Source organism: Thamnophis sirtalis, unplaced genomic scaffold, assembly GCF_051295495.1.
Source record: "Thamnophis sirtalis isolate CommonGarterSnake01/CBP01778 unplaced genomic scaffold, rThaSir2_p1.2 scaffold_5, whole genome shotgun sequence".
Taxonomy (NCBI): Eukaryota; Metazoa; Chordata; class Lepidosauria; order Squamata; family Natricidae; genus Thamnophis; species Thamnophis sirtalis.
In genome coordinates, this window is record NW_028261385.1 from 129,599,867 (window position 1) to 129,619,700 (window position 19,834).

The window sequence follows — 19,834 nt, forward strand, 5'->3', positions numbered from 1 at the left end:
CTGGAGCTCACCCCGTTATGCGGTGCTAGGGATTCGAACCACTGAACTGCCGACCTTCTGATCGACAAGCTCAGCATCTTAGCCATTAAGCCACCACCTCCCTATGGCAATGAATTAAGTTGATTCCATAAAGCTACATGTTGCAAATCAATGAATATGAGAAGACATGATTTGGGCAACTATTGTTCAGGTGACGAAGCATCACTTATTGGAGATCTCAAGAACAGATAAGCAGTGAAAGGGGTTGTTCTTCTCAGATATTGTTCTACCTATTCTACATTTTAAAGTAAAGCCTGATTAATATTTGCATAGCAGTAGCTGCAAAGAAGAGACTGATTTGGGTGGATGAGTATTTTAAACCTTTTTCATGGCCTCTTCCTGAAATAAAGTGACAGGATTAATAAGAACAGACTCAGGATAGACAAAAATATGGTAAATCCAAAGCAAAGCTATTAATTTAATGTTGCCAATATTGCTCTCAAGAGCACGGCCAGCTGAATTTTTCCCAAGTAAAGCTATGGACATTGCATATACTGTAATGCTATCTAAAAAATAGAAATGCATAGCATAAATCTTATCTCAGTCTTACCAGCTATATGAATGATTTGCAAGCTGGATTTGCCATTCTTGTCAGAATATTTTATATAAGTCCACCCAGGTTTTAGCAAAATAAAATAAAATATAGAGAAATTCCTACTCAATCAGGGAGTTTAATCAGGAACATCTTGCCTTACCTACCTCATAAGGTTGTGGGAATAAAAGAATAACCATGGATACCGTCAACCTCTGTACAAGTAAGGGAAGCTATTAATGAAGGAAATATGTAAAGAAATTTAAAATGTCTATTTCTTTCTGCATAGATAATATGATTCGAATACAACTAAAATTGAGTTTGCCGGAAGGCCAAATTGAAATACCATTGAGAATGTGTTTATGAGCAAATATCCAACACCTGTTTTTGGTCCTGAGCTGTGGTGATAAAGGAAGCAAAGCAACTTTCTCTCTTCTCTTGCATTATATTTGCAAGTTGTCATTCAGGAACCTTGTTTTGGATGGTACATTGGTTTTTAGGAGGTATCAAGAGCGCTTGCCTAGCTGCTGTGACTGGTGGCCCAGCATTTTGCTGACCAAATCACTTAAGTGTTGATCTCTTGTTGATTCTGGGTGGCCATTGTCCAGGGAGGAGACTGGGATGCTGTGTTGTCAGGTTACCTGGAAGCCTCATGGGGCCTGTTCCTTCTGAGGAAAGAGATAGGATGTTTTCCAGCACATTCTCTGCCTCCTGTAGGCTGGATCCTGGCCCTTCTGAGTTCCTGTGGATGGCCGGGTATCTGCAAAGCGATCAATGTCTCATTGGAGGTGTGTGTGTGTGTGTTTGTGTGTGCCTGCTATCTGGCAAACCTGAAAGCAGCTGAGATGTTTCCACCCTCAGTCTTCAAAGGACCCTACAAAGATTCAACGGGGTTAGTTAACCCAGTTTCTAAATCGGACTTTTTAGAAAAGTTTGTTAAAATAAGGGTGGAGGAATCACGAAGCATCCCACAGGAAAGCAAATAATCTGGACTGTTTCCCATCGGGGTTCAGACCCAAGCAAGGGACAGAGATGACAATTGCGCTAACAATTGTCCAGGCCACTGGAATGGTCATCCATCCTGCTCTTTTCAGTGGCCTTTGATACCACCAGCCACGAACTGTCTGTACAGGTGAGGGGCCCTTAAGAGAGTTCTGGGCCTGCGCTTTCCTCAGAAGCCAGTTTCAGTTGGTAGTAGTAACAGCAATCCACTCTGTAACAGCTTCTGGGTGGGATACCAGAAAGTGTACACTGCCTCACCCCCCTTCCATTTAATAGCTAAATGAAACTGCTGAAATCGATCCCAGATTGACTTGGGCTACAGCTTCAGCAGTTTTTAATGTTTGTTTTATCATGGACATTTTAAATGTACAGTGGGTGACATGATAGCAGTGTTGCAATATCTAAGAGGTGGCCACCAAGAACAGGTGGGGGCGGTTCAACCTATTTTCCAAAGCACCTGAAGGCAGGACAAGAAGCAATGGGAGGAAACTAATCAAGGAGAAAAGCAACCTAGAACTAAGGAGAAATTTCCTGACAGTCGGAACAGTTAATCAGTGGAACAACTTGCTTCCAGAAGTTGTGAATGCCCCAACACTGGAAGTTTTTAAGAAGAGATTGGACAACCATTTGTCTGAACTTGCACAGGGTTTCCTGCCTGAGCAGGGGATTGGACTAGAAGACCTCCAAGGTCCCTTCCAACTCTGTTATTCTGTTATATATTTGCAAACCATTAAAATTCCTTAACTGGACTGCAGTGGGATATGAATATAATATGCAAACCAATGTATATTGAAAATGGGGAAAGATCTGAGATTACCGAGGGAAGCTTCTTTCAAGAGAAAGCAGCCTATGAACATTGTGTTTTAGTACTAGTGTGTCGCCCCGTAGATGTAGCTTCTCCCCTCTGCGATGCAGGGCTGCATTATACACCTTTTGTCTCCCAAGTAGGAACAATGTGCTTGGTTGCCCCCCTCCCCTCCCCAGCACTCTGAGGCTCTATAACAAAACACCCCATCTTTGCAAACAGTTAGGAAAGGCGAATAGGAAGAAGCTTTAGAAAACGGAGGAAATCTGGTCTTTTATTAAGTATTTGGCCAGGACAATGGATTCCAAAGGGGAGGAACAGCATCAACATCTTGCTTTTCGGTAGGTGCTGAGAAGAAGCGAAGGGACAGAGATGTTTCCTAGCAGCCGCACTGGGGCTTCGTGCAGGGACAGTCATCCTTTTTCCATTTGCCGGGCAAATGCCTGGTTCTATGAGAGCATGGTAGTTTCTCACGGCGTGGACAGCCCACCCTGCAGCATTCCTGAGAATTGTACAATATAATCTTGAGTCAGCAGGGTGGATTAGCCCTTTTTCATTGGGTTTACACTTGTGACCTTAACAGTAGAACTGCAAAAAAGCAAAATGGGATATATGCATCTTTGCCATAACAGCCCTTCTGCATTTCAACTTAAATACACACAACTGAAAACAGCTACCATTCACTTTAAATTATGTACAAAACCCTATATATTGTTTGTTTTTTTTCTGCTGCTGTTGGTTTTGGATTACACATATAAATACAAATTAGCTATTCTTCTAAAAAGTGGTTATAATAGTAAATAAATACAAAATAAGAATCTGACCTTTATACTTCATGTGCTGTGGGAAGGAGGGAAGGGTTACACCCATATAAAATGTACAACTAAAATATGTTTTAAAATCTTTAAAAGGAATAACTCTCTGATTAAAATATCTTTCCTCACTTTTTTTTTCTGTAGACATAAATAGATTTTCAAAATAGATGTGTTTAATTCTCCATATCATAACATAAATAAGGTCTTCATTGGGAAATATTAAAGTGTCAAGTTGTGTGTGTGTGTGTGTGTGTGTGTGTTATTTTTTTCTGTTCCATTTGTCCCTTTAATTTTGCTGCTGCCTCAGCGGCACCCACATCCTTCCACAACCATGTCCTGGTAGTTCTTTAGTACCACCTTTTCATTCTCGTCAAGATACAGCATCGAAATGGGACTTAGTTCTGTCGGCACGCAGCAAGCTTTGGGAATTTTGGAGTTCACAGAATTGACCAGCGTCTGAACAATGGCATGGTTGGTGGAATTCAGATGATCTGCCAATGGGAAGGGACAGTCTCCATGGCAATAGAAGGCACTGTAACCTGGAGGGGCCACGATCCAGTCATTCCACCCTACATCGTTGAAATCCACATACAAAGGATGCCTTCTACAATTGGATTTATGGCGTTTGCGTGGTCTAGGTTTGGCCTGACGTTTCTCTCTCTTATGGAGCGGGTGGCCCATGCCATCATGCCCAAAAGTCACCAGGAAGGGTCTAATCCGAGACCAGCTAGCATCATCTTGATGCAATGACCTACTGATCCTGACGTGTCTCTTGGAGACGTTGCTGGCATTGTTCAAATGTAACACTTCTGCCACAAAACCAAGGTTAGGTTGCCCATGCGCAATCCATCTCATTACAGCTGGCGTGACATCAAATGTTTCCCATTTGCTGGCATTGTGATGCACCAAGCGGGTGTCCAGGAGGCTTATGACAGGGTCCTTGGTAGCCTCTTGTTCCGGTTTGAGAATTTCATAAATATTAATTCGGTGATGAGAGCTGCCGTCGTGTTCAGCAGCATCTTGGATCTGCTCCCGAAAAACCTGGAGTTCAGCTGACGTGATGATCTCCCCGTCAGGGACAGATGTTAAGTTAAAGAAGAAACGGCGAGATGTCCTCCCACTTCTTTCTGGAAGCTCTTCCAGGGTTTCTGGTTGAAGGAGGAGAAAAGCAAAAGGGCAATCAGCAATTTAAACCCTGCAGCAGAATGCCTGAGATGCTGAACTGAAACTTTCAAACCACCTTTGCATAAACCAATGTACAATTATACCCAGAATCTGCCCCTTGTCTTTCGACTTATCACTTTCATGAAGCTTAATATTGCTCTCCTGCCTTTCAATCCCAACGGATTGCATTCTGAAATTCCAGGTGGTCGTAATAAAGGGGAAGAAATGTGAGGCATTGTTCTGGAATTCAAGGGCATTAAAGATTATTATTATTATTATTTTTAACACGGCAGTTAGCAGGGGCCCTGTGAGAGTAATTAAAAAGTGACTAAGGATCAAGGAAAGGGATTGCATTTCTGAGATTTCTTAAAAAAACAAACCACCCAGCTGCAGCTTTCATGTCAGTCTCCCCCAATCGGTTCCAAAAGCCTTATGCCACAAGTTTCATAATTTACAAACCTTACCATCCGAAAAGATTTTTATCTTAATTACAGGCAACTTTGCAAAGCACACCCAGTGATTTGACTCAAGAAAGCTCTGAATGAAAAGTATTTGGATGAATTTAGGCATTCACTTAGGGGAGAACCTACAGTGACCTAACCCTTCCGTCCAGTAAATACACGCAGAGGTCCAAGGAAAGCGTTGTGAACATTCATTACAACAGATGCATCCGGTGTTTATCAAGCCAGGCAAGACTATCAGCCATGTGGTTGTCTGTCTACTATTTGCTTACTATAGACTGTGAGCTGAGGGGCACATCGGAGTTCATGCTTCAGTGGCTAAAAAACCTTCAGGAGCACTGTACAATTGTTTTGAGAAAGTGTTGAATTCCCAACGTGTACACATCTCCTCCTGTGTTCTCCAACCTTTCCAAATGATTTGGGAGGGCAGCTCTCAGAATTTCAAGCGTGGACAGAAGTCTTATCTACCTTCTCAGTATATTCCTGGTTTCTCATCCATATTTTCATGGTTAAACAAAAATCTGAATTAAGGTCATCTGACTTGTTAGCTTTGCTATGCTAGATGGAATCTCAATCACAAATACAAGTGAAACAAAGCAAGCCTAAAACCTAAACCATATTTTCTCGTAGTTTTTTTTTTTTAAGGGGGAATAAACTAAAATGATGGAGTGCCAAGAAAAAGAGGATATGAAGAAGAGAAACAGACATAGGTTATATAGCAGTATCCATATAGAAAGGAAAACAGAACTCATATGGAAAATGAAATCAAAGGTTGGGTTTGAAACTGAATAAAGCATTCTTAAATATTTTATAGAGTAAGTTTTACTTGCTTTAAAATTTCAGCTCAAAAAAATGAATTGTGCTACAATCATTTAACCTTTACCAGATCTTGAATTTAACCTGCATTAGATCATAAACTTCCACTGGATTTCTTTCACTGAAATTCTGAACATGAGGGTTTTTTTTAAAAGGCAGAGATAATTAATGTTTCCATAATCACTAATTCCATAATTAGTATTCCATAATCATCATTCTCCTCAACATCTCTAGTTTAGGCTGGAAGCAAATATGCCCAGGCCAATCAAGGAATTACACAACAACAAAACCAATACCACACTGGGTGAACACTTAGTTTTGCTTCAAACAGACCTACTGTACTGAACTTAATGGGATTTAAGTGATTTAAGATTAGCCAAAGTATCATGGACTTTAGGAGGTTGACTCTAAGGACAATTAAGCCTGAGTCTGACACTTTTTTAAATAACAGAGGCATAAATGTTATAGCTATGACTCAGCTAGGCATAGTACCAATTCTTTATCACTGGGAATTCATTAGGAATCCTCAGCAATGGTAGAATGCCACAATTTGGGCACCTTGTGATATGCTGACCTCCACTCTATGAAATGCAGTGTTTCTCAGTAGGCTTCTGGGTACAATTCAAGATGCTAGTTGAAACTCTACAAGGCACAGGGACGGGCACATGGTATTGCAGGATTGCAGGTCTCAATTGCTTCTGTTTGTCTCATCAAATCCAGCAGAATGGAATGCACCAGTTGCCTTCTATAAAGCTGTGTCATCTAATGGGGCTCAGGTGATATGCCTTCTCATGAGAAATGTATCTCCAGAGATATGGATGGCCCTGATCTTGTTAGCCTTTAGGAATGCCTTAAAAACTTGGTTCCTTCTCCACTCAACTGGGGACAAGATATTAAGTGAGGTCAATCTGTGTGGTTGAATGCAGTATGCTGTTGGTTTTGTGTGTTTGTGTGTGTGTGAACCTCTGCATATTTGGATCAGGCATGTCCAACCTGCAGGCCATGGGCCACATGCCACCCTGGACAGCTAGTAATGTGGCCCCATAAGATCATAAACTTTTAGCATGTGTTTTATATACATTAACTATATTATTATATTTTATATGTGGCCCAAGACAATTCCACTCAGTGTGGCCCAGGCAAGCCAAAAGATTGGACGGTCATGATTTAGATAGCTCTACTGTTATTACAATCCTTTACATTTTTGTTTTTAGATTTTAAGCTAAATAAACATTCGTGTTACTGTAGCTGTGGCATGGTGGCCATCGTTCAAAAATTCCTTCTTCTCCAATGCCTGAAAGAATCACAGTTTAGAGCCACCCAATGCAATTTCAAAAGAAACATGCATTCACACGGCAGAACACATAAGCAGGAACAAGAGGCACATGTTTTCCAGCTTACTTTAGCTGGTTTTGTTAGTTCGAACTCTACTGTTGATTCTTAGTTTGTTGATCCCTATAGCCCTTTGTATCAATGCCCCATGCCTGCTGGTACATGTTGCAATATTATCCTGTGCTTTTGGCTTTCCACATCACAGGATGAAACACCTGTTTTAGGAGGTATCACGAGAGGTAGAAGGTGCAGGTAGATTAAAGGCAGACTTGCTAATGTCTAAATGGTAATATAAAGATGTAGTTCCAAAGCAGAATCTACTATAGGACTTTTGAGTTCTGCGTCAAGAAATTAAGTCTTTCCGGAGATGGGCTAGGTCTACTTTCTTGTAAGCTCTTTTAAAGTTGCCAACGATCTGAAAGGAGTTTTAGTCTGTGGATTTCGCCCACCTCAAATCTTCACACTTTATCTCCTAAAACCCCACTGCCCAGAAATCCTGTGGTCTCCCTCACCCTGCCTTTTAACAAATATCCCTGACCTCCCCATTCTAACAGAAAGCGCATTTTCCACATTCTCCATTAGACCTTTCTCAAAGCCTGGCCATCCAAGACTGGATATTCCCCCACCCCTTGCATTTGTTCTTGTCTTCACCCCTTTCTCTTCCTTCTGCTTTCCCATCTCCACCCTGCCCACGTCAAAGCAACAGCTTACCCAGTGGCTAGGGAGGGTTCACCAGAACAACAGGCCATAGACAGCTGCTGTTTACCTCGCCTTCTATGTGCTTGTAATCCCTGAGTTACCTTCACACGCAGCCTATTATTTTGTTTTATAAGTCCCCAGAAATTCCATCCTAAGTATGTTGTCAGTGTGAGCTTACCATATGTGCTCAGGGGCCACTTATTTTCCTGTATATCTAAGTCCTGTCTAAATGTCCTATAAATGACCATGAATTTTTTTTATATATACTGTGTGTGTATGTGTGTATATGTATGTGTGTGTTGCATTTGTGCTGATAAATAAATAAAGGGAGACTAGTATAGATCTATTTCAAGCTATTTAGCTCTCATCAGCTAGCCATACCCTTACTGGGATTCGAACCTGGGCTGTATTACATATTAGGCAGCTGTATTAGCCACTAGGCCACAAGGTCTCCTCCTTTATCAGATAAGCCAGGGAAATAGGTATGTATTGTGTCATATATATATATATATATATATATATATATATATATATATATATATATGTGTGTGTGTGTGTGTGTGTGTGTGTGTGTGTGTGTGTGTGTGTGTGTGTGTGTGTGTGTGTGTGTGTGTGTGTGTGTGTACGTACACATATTGGGGGGGACACCCTAATCTAACTTTGGTACTGTGTAATTATTGTTCCTTTTCCATCTACAATTCAACAATTTAGAGGATTGCAGGCTACGCAAAATCCTCCAAGCTCTACGGCACTTACTTTTAACTCAATTTGTGTAGGATTGTGCAGTCTTATGCTGCATTTCTCCACCCCACTGAAGTTTTATCTCATATCCCGAGTCTGCCCCAACTGATGAAACAATACAGAGACGTTTGCCACTGCTCAATGCACGGAGGATGCTTTTCATTAAAGTAAAATGCCAATTGTGCGGAATTGACTCTCCAAGATCCCCTGTGGCGGCTGTAGGACAGCAGTTTCTCAGAAACCTGATGACTCTTAGCAATCCTACATTGTGGATACATATCACTGGGTGGAAAGAGAGCCTCTATTGCCACATTGAAGGGTAACATACCATAATTAAACCAAGTTTGCACATAAGGACAGACCATTGGGGCTATTCAAATCAAGGGCACCCCTTGCCTTTGCCTCCCACAATCATCAGATGAGCAGGAACCTTCATGTAGATTTTCTCTAAGGAGCAGACAGCATTACATACATGTTTATCTTCATAGGTGCATTCTTTCACAGAGGCAGTCCTCTGGCTATTGCTCCTAATCTGAACTGGAAACAGAAACAGGAGGAGAGGTTTTCCAGAAAACAGTCTCCTAATAATAGTACAGGTGGTCCTCGACTTACAACAGTTCATTTAAGCGCCCGTTTGAAGTTACAGCGGCACTGAAATAAATGACTTAGGATCGTTTTTCACACTTATAACCACTGCAGTGTTCCGGGGTCATACGACTTCTGACAAGCAAAGTCAATGGGGAAGCCGGATTTACTTAGCAACCATGTCACTAACTTAACAACTGCAGTGATTCACTTAACAACTGGGGCAAGAAAAGTTGCAAAGTGGGGTAAAATTCACTTAAGTGTCCCACTTAACAACAGAGATTATGGGCTCAATTGTGGTGGTAAGTCAAGGACTACCCGTATTTATTCCAATAATTGGCTCTAAAGCTATTTTTGTCACATCCTTTTTCTTTTCCTAGGTTTTCTTGTCTTAATCAGATCCTTAGTATTTTATGCTGCCTCCTCGATTTAGAAACACTGCTTTCTACATTACTGTTAAAGCACTTTTATTGCATTTCTCTTTCGTTTTCCCACCTCCCTATCAGCCTTTTTGAGAGGTTGTTTGAACGAGAGGGTAAACTTGTCACGAATGAACTTCCAAAAATCACTTTATGGTGACTGCATTTCTAAACCAGGGTCCTCCAAAGGCAATTGCTATCTTACATAGGCCGCCTAGACAATTAACTCAAATCCATTTTTCAATGCAAAGCCTCACTCCCCCTCCCCATCTTGCTCACAGAGTAAGGCTGAGGTAAAAAGTCCTTCAGACGTTACTGAGTATTAAAAGCCAACCCAAGGCAGTGTTTAGTTGAGAGCTTTAGCAGGAACACCAATGAAGTGCTAAGCAATTTCGTTTAGACATCTATACACATAGATGAAAGAAAAGTTGGGGACAAGAAGGGAACAGCCATGTCTCCAGTAAGACTGGAAACGTCCATTTGAACTAGAGAATTTCAAAACCGAGTCAGCAGATTTTCCAAGTTACGTGTGTCATTCCCACAATTATTCAGGATAAATAATGAAATTCACAGGAATAAGGCTTACTTGAGTGGTGGTAATTAAATTATACACTCACTCAGAAGTAAATACTATGGAATTTACGTAGATGGATTTATTCCCAGGTAAAGGTAGATAAATTTGTAGCCTGAAATATGTATCAGTTTCCCTTTGAACCATGTGGATGTGTAACTGTGCATTAAAATGCAATTTGGCACAAGCGGATGGTGCAATATACATTCTCCCATTAATTAGTTTTATATTTATACGCAAAGCAGTGTAAACACAGTGTAAGGTTAAATTACAACATTAACCTCTTACCGCATTAAGACTTGCTATTAGTTAGCATAATCAGGATAGCCACACCCCTTCTACAGAAATTTAATTAAAACTAAAATACATATGTATGAGTGAGGTTTTTTTTTTTGTTGTTGGCCATATTAGCTTTATAACCTGTTCAGTCTGCTTTTTTTTCCCCTTTACTTTTACAGTAAATCCAAGGCACAAATGTAAAAATGAACAGCTGTGCATTTATAGTCTTTGATTTGGTAATGGCTGCCAAAAACAGTGAATAAGTAGCTTCTGCAGGTGTACCTATGTTGCATGAGCACAGGTGTGGGTGGGATGAAATAAAGTGAATAAGGAACCTGCAGGTGAGGGTTGGGCAAACTTCAGGCTTGCAGGAACTACCTTGTGTTTCATGTAGAACCCCAAGATTGTCCACAAACCTTGGGCTGAAGATACACTTACAATTTTAAAAAATAGTTTTGAGTGCCAGAACTAACTTAAGATCAACCCTCCCACACTCCTTGTTACCCCATCGCTCCTTAATGTCAGAGGGTGGTAGGGAGTTGCTATCATGGTTAAGAGGTTTTATTAAAAGCCAGAGATCCTTTGCTCACTGATGTGGTTCTTGTAAGATCCGTAAATTTAATTAGATCCACTTCCTTCCCCACCCTTGCTATAAATTGGAAATAACTAATCTTTTGCTCATGCTATTGCTATGAGCTATTTTTTTTACTAGATTATATTATTTCAAGATTGTATTAAATAGGTGTTTATATGCATCTGAATTAATTGCACACATTGTGCCTAGAATCACACACGGAAAGGAGAAATGAGATGTGTGACCACAGAGAAAAGTTTGGGTGGATAAACAGAGCAGGGAGTTAAAAGAAATAATTGTTAGTAAAACGAAGATCCAATATTTTACACCTTGGGGCGGCGGACAAGTTTGTTCAAGTTTTACGTACCCCAATATGTGCACTTTGCAGAACATTTCACACAGGGTGCCTTTAATTTAATAAAACAGACTACTTCTAAAAGGCATTGTTACTAATTATCTGACTGCACAGGCAGAGTATTGCCTTAACTCACACTTGTTTTGCCTTTAGTTAATGTATATTTCCCTGTGGCTTTTAATCTCAGTAAGCCCTAGTTGCCAATGAAATCCGGGGACAGCTGCTCTGAAACTTATCAATCTTGTTTTCTAAAGGGCTTACCCTTAGGTCTACACTAAATCAAAATTTAAACAGAAGACAAAGTCATAGTGGAGACAATACAATTGATTGTCAAAGTGATCTCTCACGGGGATTAGATAGGGATTAGAAAACCTTCCAAATGACCCAACGGCCAACTGTATATTCCACGGACATCTCTTACTGCTTAGCCTCCAACAGTTCTCAGTGGAAACTAATTTGAATAGAATCTGTGCTTGAAAATAAAAAGAAATCTATCTTCTTTGTCAACTATGGATCAGGTAAGATCACTTCAAAAGGAAATTCATGCAAAGGGCCCATAACAATTATTTCACTTGTATGAAAACTATGCTATCTACATGCTTAATGAAACACAACTTTCATTTTTACTAAACATTTCTACCTGTTTTGGAGGGGAGAAAAATCTGGTTTCTTTCTACCCCCAATTTTGCTCCAGGCTGTTTCTTATAATTTACATACGTGTATTGCTTTGAGCAAAACTGAGCAAAATTGGAATTTCTACTACAGCAGGCCAACTGGCCACCCTCAAAACCAACCAACCACACGGACAATAAAACAAGGAGCTTAAGATTGTAAAAGGGACAGTTCCTATCATCCCAAAATCTCATTTGTCTCAGCTCAGACATTTACCACCGGTCAGTTTTTGAAAGCCTAACTGAATGTTGGTTGCAGTGCGTTTTAATTGTCAAGCAAGCTACAATGATGCTTATTATCGTGAATGGTAGGGAAGGATATATAGCATGTCTCTGTTCAGATATTATATTTTACAAGATTTCTACTTAGGATACTCAAATTGGCAGCAGGCAGTTCTGTAACCCTGCGGCAACAAGATTCCACTTTCGCCACATAATTTGGGCCTGAGCACAACTGGTACAACCGGAGTCATCTCTATGCTGATTTAAATGTATTGATGTCTATATGCTTGAAAGTTTCCAACATCAACTCCGGCTGGCATTTCCCACTGGAAAGTTATACGAAAAACAGAAAGCTAAGAGGCACGTCCATGAACACATTATTAAGGCTCTAGCACTGGTTTTTAGGTGGGGTTTGGGAAAGCGGTGGCCCCATAGTTGTTCCTGAACTACAACTTCCAGCAGTCCCAGCCTATAGTGTGGGATATCGGGAAGCGTGACTCAGCACAATCTCGAAAGCCATAAATTCCCCAACGCTCTTTTGAAATACCAGTTAATTTTATAAACTGCTCAGCCACAGTTGTACTACTCGCACAGGAAGAGGTTTCAGCAGAGATGATATCAAAAGGGACAATTACATTTCACCCACTTGCATTTTCTAATAATTTCTTGTTTCTTTTGCACAAACAGATTTTTTTTTAAAAAAAAAAAGTCTTACATTTAAATGGATCATTTTCAAAACTGGCCAAATTCAACATTTACAAAAATTAATGTTTCAGTTTGATCTCCATTGCAGTAGGGCACATGAATACTCAATGTTCAATCAGATAGATAGATAGATAGATAGATAGATAGATAGATAGATAGATAGATAGATAGATAGATAGATAGATAGATAGATAGATAGATAGATGCATGCATGCATGCATGCAAGGAAGGGGCTTGTTATTATTTAAATTGCAAGTATTACCGCAATTGCAAGTGAGTGAATAACAGTTCAGAAGTGTCCACACTGCCAGAACATATCTTAGCAACCCAGAGCTACAGGTGGCAAATATTCAAATCAGAGCAATTTAAATTTTAACTGGATCAGGTTATCGAAATTGGGAGCTGGATAAATAACTCATTTTTCCTTACCTTCGTGATAAAAGCTCCTGACAGTATTGGCTCTGCTGCTCGCTTTCTCTAGACTATAGTCCATGGAAGTTGGCTTTTGACTCGTGTGCAGATGGTAGAGCTCCAACATATAGGAAGGGATAACAGCATTCTGGGTTGGGGTGGGCCGCCGCTTAAGTCCAAACATATTGAGCAGACGCAGTTCAAATTCACGCAGGATTTCTTCTGAGAGCTGCAGCGGAGCCGGCTGGCCCAAATCAGCACTGAATCTTCGACGGTCGGCCACCTCGGGGATGAGACTGGCAGAGCCCCCTAGCAGTGTGTGATAAAGCAGCAGCACTAATAGAGAGCAGGTCCTGGCCACCATGGTCATCAACCTATGTACAAGGCACAAAATCAAACGACGGAGTTAGATTCCAATGGAAGAAGGGGGACATGATCAGTTCCGTATTTGGGAGCACGCAGAAGGACCAAGTAGAGGTGACATTCCACGGACAGGTCCTCCTAGTAAGATGTTCAACTGCTGAATATGCTCAACTTTCTTCCTCTGGAAAAGCCACCTGAAGTGAAAATAGTACCAGACGTCTCCAGCCCTCCTTCCCCCATCCGCGGCTACTGTCTCTCTAAACTATATGACGAATTTGAGGTTTAATGTTATAGGCTTTCAAGGCTCACTCAACATGCCACTCAACTCTCTGTTGAAAGCTGGATGGGCGCGGAAGAGAAGAATGCCATGGTCACAAGACACAAATTGGGGTCCAATCTGGGTTGGTCACCAGGGCCAGAGGTTTAGTCTTCCGAGCTTTCGAACTTGTGCTGTAGCCTGTCCTCGGGGAAGAGTGGAATTCCCCAAGGATGGGCTCCAGCATGAGTCCGGAAGCTCGGAAGATTAAATCTCTGGTCCAGGTGACTGACCCAGATTGGATCCAACAACATTATCCCGAGACACATACATTTGCCTTCATTCATGACAAATTGGGATGCCTCTCATAGCCTTAGCAGTAAGATTCCACCCTGTTAATCCAATGGCACAGTGTGTCTTGGGAGCAACCAATTGCCAGATTTGGCAAAATGAGATTTCTAAAACCAGGCCATGATTTCCAAGTTATCCAAGAGCAGATGTTCACTTCTGAGAGTGAAGGGAAATGAAATGATTAGGACATGGGGAATCCCCAAATATTTATAACATGATGGGGCTAAGGAAGTAGAACTTCCTGCAACAGACAGCCACTCAAAGGTCTTGGGTTTAGGGCTGGGAGTGGGAGGATACACAATGGACTGCTAGCTTTGGGGAATCAATAACGTATGATGCAACTTGGTAGCTTGTTCCAACATGGAAAAGCTGCTTTCTGAACAGATTCGAAGGAAAAACAAGGCTTAGATTTTAAAGAGAAAAAAAATCAATAAAAAGGGAAGCTAACTCACTTTGTAACTAAAGTAAACTTAAGCATTATTAATGGGAAAAGGTTCTGAACTGTAGTAAAAAATTACCAGGAGGAACTTCCCATCACTTAGGGGAATCAGCAAAGCTACTTGCTGATTCCCTAAGAACTGGATATAGGCAATTTATGCCAGTGAAAACCATGATTCTACTGATTAAAATTCAGATTATAGACTGAAGTGGCAAACACAGCATAAAATTAAGCATACATAAACCAGCCTAAAAGTAAGAATGCATAATGCATAAGCTGTACATTAAAATGTGCAACTAACTGTGTGCATAATTGGGACACTGTGTTTTTGACAATTAAGGGTGCATATTCATCATTACTGTGTCTTCTGCTTCTTGAGATAAAGGTAAACCATTATTTAGTGGGGTCTTCACCGAAACCTAACTTCATCTCTTCCCTATGACTCTTTCCATTCTCCACGCCCTCTTCTGGACTGTAATGGCATTTGGTCTACTGTAACATTGTTCAGTGCTTAGATTCATTCAGCGAATGAAAACTGAATGGATCGGTTTGTGAGTCATCATTTGTGAATGGGTTACTTACTCTGCTTAAAACAGCAAGGGTTTATACGAGTTATTTTTACGATCCTCGATACAGTTTTAAAGACAGATGAATTGTTTCAGCTCCAGTGAAGGGTTTGAACACTTTGTATTTACTCAGTCAAGGTAACTAATCCCGGTGCAACCATTTGCAGCCTAGAGAGAGGGATTAGTTCATTGGACAGGATTTGCAAAGGGAGGAGGGAAGCATAGGGTAAGACTCAGATGTGCAGAAAAAGGCCGGTTGTCAAACCCAGAGGAAACCAAGTAAGCGCGCACGCATACACACACACACACAAATCCACAAATGGAAGCACATTTTAGGGGAAATCTGTATCTTTTCTTTTATGTACACTGAAAGCATATGCACCAAAGACAAATTCCTTGTGTGTTCAATCACACTTGGCTAATAAAGAATTCTATTCTATTCTATTCTATTCTAAATGGAAGATTTCTGTTTGCCATGGGACAGCAGCACTTCTTCTGCATCAGATACAGAGAATGGGCAGGAGCCGGAGCAACTTGGTATCATGTAAGGGCTGATGTGTGTAAAGAAAACAAAGGATCCCACCTGATGTGGGGACCTCGACCCAGACATTTGCTGGAAACCCCATCTTGGGAAAACACACAGCAGTTACTTTTATCAACTTCTGCTTGCTTCTCCGGAGAGTTGGCAAAGGATGCAAGTTGTAGATCTGGCATGCACTAGGCTGGGGAGAATTGTTGGAGAGGATGCTGGAGAACTGCTTGGGTAGCACCCACAATGTAGGGTATTATCTTCAAATGCATCCCCCACCAACCCAACCTTTGGGGTACTTTAAGTGGCTGCTTCACACAGAGAGATTAAGAGACCACCCTTGATGGAGCTTATCAAGAACTGGGGAAACAGAGGAATAGACCAAGATAATGGAAGGTGGAGAGGAACCTCTGAGGTCCTACAACCACCTGAAATCAAGGAGGGCCGGCCCTTGTTTCTTTCTTCAGGAAAGGTTTGGGGGAGCACCTGGAGGGGACAAGGAAGGGCCACCGACGTGGAAAGAGGGAAGGAGTGGAGGCGGACAGGAGCCTCGGAAGAGCCTAAGCAGGTGCTGCCTTCAGCCGCGTCCCGTCTCCCGCGAACCCCCCTTCCCCCCCCCCTTTCCTCCGACACATCCACACCCCTCACTCTACCTTTTAGGATGCCGCCGATCGCCTAAGCAGCAGCAGCAGCAACGCACTCGGGCACGTCCATCGAGCCAGCCTCCACATCGAAGTTGCCTGGCCGAGCGAGCGGCGTCTCCGGCCCCGCCTCCCCCGGCCCGGCGCTCTGGTCCGACAGCGGGAGAGGATCGGGCGTCCCGGCAGCGAGGCAAAGGAAGCGCAGGACGCGGAGGGGAAGAAATGTCCGAGGCAGCGGACTCCACTTCGAAGCGGCCGAGGAAAAGCCGCCTTCAGACGCGATGCTATCCTGTCCGAGCGACGGGGGGTGAGGAGGGGGAGGCGCTCTCCGCTCGGCTCTAGTAGTGTCTCGTCCGCCACAATCCCAGCTCGCGTTTTGGAGGAGAAAACATCCCGGCGGGGCTCGATCGCTGTAACCCGGGCACGATCGGGAAGAGGAGGAGGAGGAGTGGGGGACACGCGGCGATCCCGCTTTGCTGCTTTCGCCCGGCGACTTTTTCCGACGTCCGCATCACTCCAGGCTCAAAGGGCGCCGTCTTGATGGAGAGTGCGAGGAAAGTGGAGGCGACGCCGGCGCCCTGCTCCCAGGCCCGGATTGGCTGGGAAACATGTCTGCTCGCGAGTAGGCAGGAGAAGATCTGGAAGCCGGGAAGTCTCCCGGGAGGGAGTGGAGGGGAAGCGAGAGTCTCCCGGGGCGAGGGAGGTCAGGCTGTGCCCCGAATCAAGGCCGACCAAGTACCCGCACACCCGCTTTTCTCTCGGATGGGGGGGACTGTAAATAGGAGCCCTTCGCCTTCTCGGGGGCGGCAGCAAAACGTTGAATTCCGGGCTACCTCGTAACTTTGCACTTTTCCCTGCACTTTCCTTCCCGGGTGCAAAAAGCAGCCTTCGGGGACGCAGCCTCGTCGGCGGCAGGAGCAACCACTTCCTCCTTTTCCCCCTCCTCGGTGCGTTGGTGCGGCGGCTGCAACTTCACCCTAGCCGGCACTCCGGCCGCAGAGATGCTTCTCTTTGGGCTCGGCGTCCGCCAGCGCTCGGAGCGGGCTTGAGGTGCTGCTGCTGAACTTCCTTCCCCCTTCGCTTTTGCTTGCTCCGCTTCTGCTGATGTCACGGCCGCCGGAGCTCGGGAGGCTCGCTCGCCAATCACAGTCGGGAAGCCTGGGTTGGGACCGGGAGCCAAGAAGCCAGCCGCCGCGAGTGCTGCGAGAGAGCGCGGCGTGGCGGGCGGCTTTTTAAAGGGAACGCCGCCCCCTTTCAGACTTCCCCTCTTCCCCCGCCCAGCCTTTACTTTACTCTCTTTCAACTTTCCGGATTAGGGTAGGATGAGGAGGAGAGGAAGGAAGGAAGGAAGCAGTTAGGAGAGGGGAGGGAGGGGGAGGGAGGGAAGGAAGAGAGGGGAGGGAGGGAGGAAGAGAGGAGTTAGAGAGGAGAGGGGAGGGAGGGAGGAAGAGAGGGGAGGGAGGGAGGAAGAGAGGAGTTAGAGAGGGGAGGGGAGGGAGGGAGGAAGAGAGGGGAGGGAGGGAGGAAGAGAGGAGTTAGAGAGGAGAGGGGAGGGGGGAGGAAGGAGGGAGGGGAGGGAGGAAGAGAGGGGAGGGGAGGGAGGAAGAGAGGGGAGGGAGGGAGGAAGAAAGGAGTTAGAGAGGAGAGGGGAGGGGGAGGAAGGAGTATGGGGAGGGAGGGGAGGGAGGAAGAGAGGGGAGGGAAGGAGGAAGAGAGGAGTTAGAGGGGAGAGGGGAGGGAGGAAGGGAAGAAGAGAGGGGAGGGAAGGGAGAAAGAGAGGGGAGGAAGGAAGGAGTTAGAGAGGAGAGAGAAGGGAGGGAGGGAGGAGTGTTGCCGCTTCTGAGGTTAGCTTGTGATGTCAAAACTTATTTGTATTAACACACAGCCCCGCTCCGCGGAAGAACGCGGGGGCTATTTCTTTGCAGCGAACAGTGACGGCGCCCCGGCTCGGCCGATATTTCGGGGACGACGACTATTCAACGCTTTTTCTAAAAAGTCGCGGGGACTGTGGTAGTTGGTGCGGGACGTCGATCTCTCAGGCTCCCGGCTCCAGCCGGCGTGGCTGCCCAAGCACCCGCTCAGTTTGGTGGGATGAAATAGAGAGGTTTCTCCCGCGAACAAAACACGGTTGTGAGTGCCAGCTTCCCAAACAGAAGTTAAGGTTTGCAGGTGCGTTCGGGTTGAAGCCCGCTTTCCTTCTGTGCGGGGAAGTTTGACTTGGGAAGTGCGCATCTAAAGGCTGGGTCAGGCGGTTTCAAGCCAGAGAAGCAGCGAACAAAGATCTATTATACTGGCATTTGTCTATGAAAGAAGAGAAAAAGATGCTACTAGTTGTGCCTCAACAAATGGTTTTGGCTCCCAACGATGGGACTGAAGCATTTACTCACTTTAAGGGTGTGAAGGGTCAAAGTAGGAGAATCCTATCCTGTTTTCAAAAGAACTTAAAAAAAAAAAAAGTTATAAAAAGATATTCACCAGAATGCAAAAAAAAAAAAAAAATCCACTAGGGAGCAACTGATTTGATTTGATTTGATTTGATTGCACTTATATGCCGCCCTATTCCCGGGGGACTCAGGGCGGCTAACAAATCAACGGGAGGGAATACAGACAAGAGGAAAAAAACAAATAAGCAACTACAATAAGAATTTAAAAACAATCAACAGCCACACAATTCGAGCGGGGACGGGAACTCGTGGGAACTCATCAGCCCCAGGCCTGTCGGAACAGCCAGGTTTTAAGGGCTTTGCGGAAAGCCTGAAGGGTGGTGAGGGTCAGAATCTCCACCGGGAGCTCGTTCCAGAGGGCCGGAGCAGCCACAGAGAAGGCCCTCCTCCGGGTGGTAGACAATCGGCATTGGCCGGTAGATGGAATTCGGAGGAGGCCTAGTCTGTGGGATCTAATAGGTCTGTTGGAGGTAATTGGCAGCAGGCGGTCTCTCAAGTACCCAGGTCCAATACCATGAAGGGCTTTATAAGTGACGACTAGCACCTTGAAGCGTATCCGGAGACCAATAGGCAGCCAGTGCAGCTCGCGGAGGATAGGTATAATGTGGGTGTACCGGGGTGCACCCACAATTGCTCGCACGGCTGCATTCTGGACAAGCTGAAGTCTCCGAATGCTCTTCAGGGGCTGCCCCATGTAGAGCACATTGCAGTAGTCCAGTCTTGAGGTCACAAGGGCATGAGTGACTGTTGCGAGAACCTCCCGGTTCAGGTAGGGACGCAATTGGTGCACCAGGCGAACCTGGGCAAATGCCCCCCTGGTCACAGCCGACAAATGGTGTTCTAAAGTCAGCTGTGGGTCCAGGAGGACCCCCAAATTGCGAACCCTCTCTGAGGGGCGTACAATTTCACCCCCCAGCCTGAGAGATGGAATACATGGCCAATTGTTGGGAGGGAAACACACAAGCCACTCGGTCTTGTCTCTCCCCTTCTCATCAAAAGATCTTCAATTTTGGAATCCTGCCAAGAGTTGCCCTGATGGAGCAGTTT

General features: G+C 44.2%; 1 protein-coding gene across 1 annotated transcript; it reads right to left on the minus strand.

The window, feature by feature from the left end:
* Positions 1-2,632: 2,632 nt before the first annotated feature.
* Positions 2,633-17,525, minus strand: BMP2 (bone morphogenetic protein 2). The gene is made up of 3 exons (XM_014068423.2): positions 16,356-17,525; positions 13,217-13,572; positions 2,633-4,341 (listed from the first exon to the last, which is right to left on the minus strand). The coding sequence occupies exons 2-3, from the start codon at positions 13,566-13,568 to the stop codon at positions 3,497-3,499; spliced, it is 1,197 nt and encodes a 398-aa protein (XP_013923898.1). The 5' UTR covers positions 13,569-13,572; positions 16,356-17,525; the 3' UTR covers positions 2,633-3,496.
* Positions 17,526-19,834: the final 2,309 nt, after the last annotated feature.